Genomic DNA, 6,461 nt, shown 5'->3' on the forward strand with positions numbered 1-6,461 from the left:
CTCCAGCAGCTCCACGTCCCTCTTATGTTGGAGGCCCATCTACATGTCTGTTAAATACGACAGCCTGTCCCAATGCCGTGCGCAGTCCTGGAGCTGTGGGGTCATGCATAGGGGTTACAGGCAGCTAAAAATGCTCCCACAGTGATGCCTGGCTGTTGTGGAACAGGTGGTCACTTTAGCCCCAGTGGACAAGATACATTAGGGAGCTTGCAACTTCGTGTCCAAATTTGTCCTGCATGCCAATACTGTCACATTACAATGGGGGTTTCCTCAAACCCTTTTTATTTGACCAGCTGGCCAGTTTCCCAAGAAAAACAAGGCCCTTGTGCCCAACCAACCTGTCCAGGTACTAGACAGCCCACTGAATTGGGTGGTGATTCATCTGACCTGTGCAGGGACCCCCACCAATAGCTTCATTGTGTCACATCCTTATTTCAAATATTCAAGTCTCTAGAGACTTACACAAAACGACAAAACTTAAGATTTAAATTATACAAAATACAAGTTTGTGACAGGATAAGTTTTAGAGATTGCCAGTGATAGGGACTGTCTGCAAAAACAAGCTTGAAGTGATACACAACCAGACTATAATCACTAATAACAGCTTGCATGAGTTAGGTATTTAGCATGCCGAAGATAAAGTTCTTACCCAATAGGAGAGAGAAGTTCAGCCTGTTGACCGATCCCAGGAGTTATGATTGAGTCTTTCCCACTTCCCTAATTTCACATATTTACACAATTCAATTCAGGTTAGTAACTCCCTGTAAGCCTCCCAGCATGTACAGAGTGCTCAGTGAATTTCCGTAAGATAACATCATTTCCATTGAAAGGACACCCTAATTATGTTTTGCTGACGTGTGAAGCTGTATGTTGACTATATCCATGTGCTTCCAGGATGTACCAGGCTTCAAGGATAGTCTTTCCTGATTAGCGATTCTTTAGCTCTGTTTCTTAATCTGCCTACACAAGGACAAAGCCTTCTCTCCTGCTATCACTTCTTTCTTTGTCAGTGTTGTTCATCCTGACCTTGTTGGAGGCCCTTGGATCTGTCCACGTTTTTCCTTAGTTTCAATGTTTTAACTCTATGCCTATGGAGCTGGAGTTACCCTATTCATACACACTTTGTTACTGATGGGTGTAAAATCCTCTTGCTTTACTTTTACAAATGCAAATCTAGTTTCCTTGTTTGGCAGATGCCGTGCAGTTTATCAGGACATGGTGCCTTCAAGTCCCACTTCTGCAGGGAATATAACAGAGTCTGGCCATGGGACCTTGGCTCAACTCCCCCCTCAGGCCAGTGTCTCTCAGCATATGCCGAGGTTGCAGGGTTGCCTGGGGAACTATCACGGGGTAGTTTCTGTACATGCCAACTGCATCCCACCCTGGGAGCAGCAGCTGCATCTTACCCTAAGATTTCGTTAGTGTTATAACTTTGGGGTCTGGGAGGAGGAAAATTTCCTCCATTTTCCCACATAATCCACCCTGTGACTATATTTACTCAAGCTTCATATGAGGGCTTTTAGGTGTTAGTATCACATGGAGTATCAAGCATGTATACATATTGTAACCTGGGTCAGGGCAATCCCAGACATGGCTACAGGTTGGGCGGAGAAATGATTCAGAGCAGCCCTGTGGAGGACTTGGGGGTATTGGTTGATGTTTTTTCTGAAACTGAACGTGACCTGGCTTCAGTGTGCTGAAACAGACCGTATCCTGGGCTGCATCAAAAGGAGTGTGAGCAGCAGGTCAAAGGAGGTGATCCTGCCCCTCTACTCTGCTCTTATGATACCCTACTTGCAGCACTGTGTACAGTTCTGGTGTCCTCAACATAAAAAGGACATGGAGCTGTTGGAGCAAGTCCAGAGGAGGCCACGAGGATGATAAGAGGACTGGAGCACCTCCCGTATGAAGACAGGCTGAGAACACTGGGGCTGTTCAGCCTGGAGAAGAGAAGGCTGCGTGGAGACCTCATAGCAGCTTCCAGTGTCTGAAGGGGGCTACAAGGATGCTGGGGAGGGACCTTCATCAGGGACTGTAGTGACAGGACAAGGCGCAATGGGTTTAAACTTAAACAGGGGAAGTTCAGGTTAGATATAAGGAAGAAGTTCTTCCCCGAGGGTGCTGAGGTGCTGGCACAGGGTGCCCAGAGAAGCTGTGGCTGCCCCATCCCTGGGAGTGTTCAAGGCCAGGTTGGACAGAGCCTTGGGCAACATGTTCTATTGTGAGGTGTCCCTGCCCGTGGCAGGGGTTGGAACTGGATGATTTTAAGGTCCTTTCCAACTCAAACCATTCTATGATTCTATATATTGGGAATGTCAAGCATATGCATGTTAAATAGAGAAAGCAAGTAGGATAATTGCTTCATTATACCCTGGATTTTTACATATATTGTGATCATCAGGCTAAAAAGCAGAAGAGTTAATGTCAATAGAATAGCAACAGGATGAAGCATTCTGTTTATTGTTCTTGTAGCTGTTAGTGACCATCCAAAAAGAGTGTTCCACTATCAATGTTCTCTGTCCTTCTTGACCCATTCCAAAACACAATGTGTTTCCTCCGCATCATGATGGACAGTAATCAAAGCTTTTTGTCCATTTCCTTGAGCTTGCTTGAGCAATCATCTCAGGTCTTCGTGTTGTAACAGCTTTCTTATCAAGGTAAGATTCATTCCAATTGGGGTAGGCAGCAACTTGGATCAGTGTGTAGTTGGATTGTAACAATTGATAAGACGTGAAAGGAGCTGAATAAGTGAAATTCTGTAATCTCAACAAAATTACAAACATAAATGTTAGAGTGATTACTTGTATCTACAGTAAAGTTATCTACATGCATAAGGTCACAAGAAGTTCTCATGCAGGCACATCCTTTTCCAGTGTACACAAATAGTTTCTGGGTTTTCATTAGGATGTATTTCGAAATGGCAGATGTTCCATTCACTGTCAAGACAAAAGTCTTGAGCTCTGATGGTCCTACTTTCACAAATGAATCCCTGTTGCTCTCACACAACACATGCATCAACATCAATAGTTTGACATTTATTTCCATCCTGGAAAGGTCCTACTCTCTGCTCCAGGGGATAGAGTATAGTCCTGTTATGGTTTAATCCTAACTCAATGATTGCGTATATGGTATATACGAAAACACTGTGTATAATCAAAAAAAAGCTGTGGCCATGCTGTCAATAGGGTCACAGGTTAAATTGACTAAATACCACCAGGACTGGAATTTCTTTTTAAATTCAACTGTGTTATCTCAAATCACTTTCCGGATCTTGGTGGGTAAGGTACCTTCTTCATTTTCTCTTATAATTGAAGCTGACATTGATTACATCCATAGTTGAGCTTGGATACAACTGAGAGCTAAATGACATTGTTTTGGACTACACCAAGTGCGTCTATGATCACCTGATGGTCTTTTTCATTTCTTTTTCCCCACTGAGGTAATATATCTGATAGAAGCCATTGGTTCGTTCCCAGAGCCAAAAGGAAAGATCCTAGAGGATGTCTCAATTTGTTCAAATCAGTGGTTATCATGGTTAGTTTGTTCATTAATACCTTGGAGTCTGTGCTATTTAGAACCCCCAATCCTGTTCCCAAAATACCAGTCACATCTCTTTTTGCTTGCTTTTGAGAAAAGAGGGTTTGTTTATGCAACCAGGTTGTCCATCCCTCATAAGAAGTTCTCAAAAACGGTGAACAAGCTGGTTGGGTTGCAGAAATGTTATTTTGCACTGACAATTCAACTCATTTGAGAGATTATAACAGGTTAAACAACATTTGTTGTTGGCCTGTGTTTTTAATCACATATGGTCCAATTTCAGAAATTTGTGTGGCTAGAGTTTTCTTATTCTTTATAACTGGGGAGATGATGTACTAATTGTACCAGGAGTGGATGATGTCGTACTAGTTGTATCAGGAGTGGATGATGTTGTACTAATTGTACCAGGAGTGGTTGATGTTGTATTAGTTGTACCAGGAGTGAATGATGTTGTACTGATTGTACCAGGAGTGGCTGATGTTGTATTAGTCGTACCAGGAGTGGATGATGTTGTACTAGGCTCAATAATGTGTGTTTTAAATTTGAATGATAGTCCCATACTATGGTGAGGCCAGAGCAAAACTACAAAACCAGGTTTAAACAAGGTAAAATTGTACCAACAACCCAATCACTCAGAGGTACAGAGTTTAGGATCTGTTTCCCTTGGGCCTGGTACACTATCGGTCACTGTGATCTGAGTGGCTCTCTTGTGTGTATATCTGTTGATCATTCTACATCCTATCTGGATTTTTTCTCCGACTGTCTGTCCTGAGTTCAGCTACAGCAGTCATTTTTTCTCCTTCTTAGTAGCTGGTGCAGTGCTGTGGTTTTGACTTTCAGCCTGGGAACAACGCTGATAACACTGATGTTTTTAGTTGTTGCTAAGTAGTGTTTACTCCGACCAAGGACTTTCTCAGTCTCATGCTCTGCCAGGGAGGAGGGGAAGCTGAGAGGAAGCAGAGACAGGACACCTGACCTAAACTGGCCAAAGGGGTATTCCATACCACAGCATGTCATGTCCAGTACAGAAACTGGGGGGAGTCACCTGGAAGGCCCAGATCGCTGCTCGGGTCAGTCTGGGTATTGGTCAGCGGGTGGTGAGAGGTTGTGTCCTCTCCCCTTGTTATTCCTCTTATCATTATTATTGGTAGCAGTAGTGGTTTGTATTATACCTTAGTTACTGAACTGCTGTTATCTCAACCTGTGGGAGTTACATTGCTCCGATTCTCCTCCCCATCCCTCTGGGAGCGGGCCGAGGAAGGAAGTGTGTGGGGGGAGAGTGAGCGAGCGGCTGCGTGGTTCCAGGTTGCCAGCTGAGCTTGAACCATGACACTGTCCCAAACAAGAGGGGAACCCAATTTTTCCTATCCCAATCCCGTATGTTCAGAGTATACTTCAGTTCCATGCGCAGCCACAGTAGCCAAGTTCAGAGCCTTGTTGCTCTGGTATTGTATTTCTGGTTTATCTAATGTAAGCTTGGGACCTTGGCCATTCTGTGTCCTTTTGATTACAAATCAAGGGGAACAGTAGTATTGTCAAGGCAAGAGATAATAACACAAATCCAATCAGTTGGTAGATCATCCTTAAAATTTAGTGGTAAAAACATTATTACAGCTAAAATTAAGGACAGTATTCCCTGTAGGAACAGAGCTCTGTGCTGCTAGAGCTGGGCTTAAACCACCATGCCTGCTCAAACCCTTTGGGTGTGAAGGGTGAGGATGTCCTCCGCTGTGACTCCTGCAGCCCTTTGTCCCCTCCTCCCCACAGATGCGTCCCGCACCTCAGAGGAGTCATCAGGGTCCAGCTGCCTCCAGGGGCTCTGGGGCCAGTTGGGGCTGGGGGGCAGGGGGGCTGTAATGGGGTGGCAATGGCACAGCCACCAAGGAATCTGAGGAGGATGAGCTGAGCCAGCTCCTGCAGGATTGCCCACCAGTTTTGGCAGCCCCAGGAAGGTGGAGTCCTCGGAGAGCTGGCAGGAGCCTGGCCACCCCGGTGGTCTGGCAGGTCCCTGACATAATCGAGAGGTACACCAGGATCTTCTCTTGGCCTCAGCCCCTGAGTGTGCAGCAGCACATCGCAGCCCCCCCTACCCTTGTTCCACTTTCCCAGGGGAATCTGGGTTGCTCAAGTCCACCCTGATCAACGGCCTCTTCCCGATGGACATGTACAGAGACCGCAAGCTGCTGAACACTGAAGGTGAGGATGGGAAGAGTCCCAGGGATGGGACATTCTGGGTGTCTGGGAGGGTGGCAGAGCCCCGTGCTACTCCTGGGGGGCTGCTGCCCCTCTTCCTGCCCAGCCGGGCTCCTCCAGGTCTTCGACGCTGCCTGCAGCACGCTGCCAGCTGCCCATCGGTGCTGGGGATGGCTCCACAGCAGCAGGGATCCCCCCACCTGGCACAGAACCCCCGCAGGGGCTTTGGCCTCACTGAGGAAACCCTGCACTGCTTTGCTTTGCCCCAAAGCCTGACATGACAGATCTTAGCCAGGAACAAAAGCAGCCGAGACCCCTGCACCAAAGAGACGGTGCTCAGTGCCATCAAGGAGTACAGAAAGAGGCTCTTGCAGCAGGAGGACGACCAGGCTTTGGGAAGTGATCACGAGAACAAGAGGAGGTAATAAGCCAGCAGTCCAGGTTGCTGGCAGTGAGTCTAAGTGGGGCTATTGCTTCAGTGGTGACAAACGGGACGTGATTAGGAGTGCGTGGAAAAGTGCTGTGGGAAGTGAACTGCAGAGGGAAGCACAGCCCGTCACCTGGGGCTCTGGGCTATGTTGGCAACTCCTCCAAGACTTCGTTTTGCCCACCGTGTGGCTGCCAATGACAGCAAAGGGAATGCTCTCCTGCAAGAGGATGGCGGGGGTTAGCAGGGCTAGATCCTGTCTACCATAGCCCACACCACTCCACATGATTCAGCTCATCAGTCA

General features: G+C 46.8%; 1 protein-coding gene across 1 annotated transcript; it reads left to right on the top strand.

The window, feature by feature from the left end:
• Positions 1–5,646: 5,646 nt before the first annotated feature.
• LOC104404870 (POM121 and ZP3 fusion protein-like) lies at positions 5,647–6,155 on the top strand (the record flags this gene model as incomplete). Its single annotated transcript, XM_010013403.1, has 2 exons — positions 5,647–5,733; positions 6,022–6,155. Coding segments are annotated over 2 exons (221 nt in total), but the record flags the coding sequence as incomplete, so codon positions are not given.
• Positions 6,156–6,461: the final 306 nt, after the last annotated feature.

The sequence above is a fragment of the Nestor notabilis genome, unplaced genomic scaffold (assembly GCF_000696875.1).
Source record: "Nestor notabilis isolate BGI_N333 unplaced genomic scaffold, ASM69687v1 scaffold14004, whole genome shotgun sequence".
NCBI lineage: Eukaryota > Metazoa > Chordata > Aves > Psittaciformes > Psittacidae > Nestor > Nestor notabilis.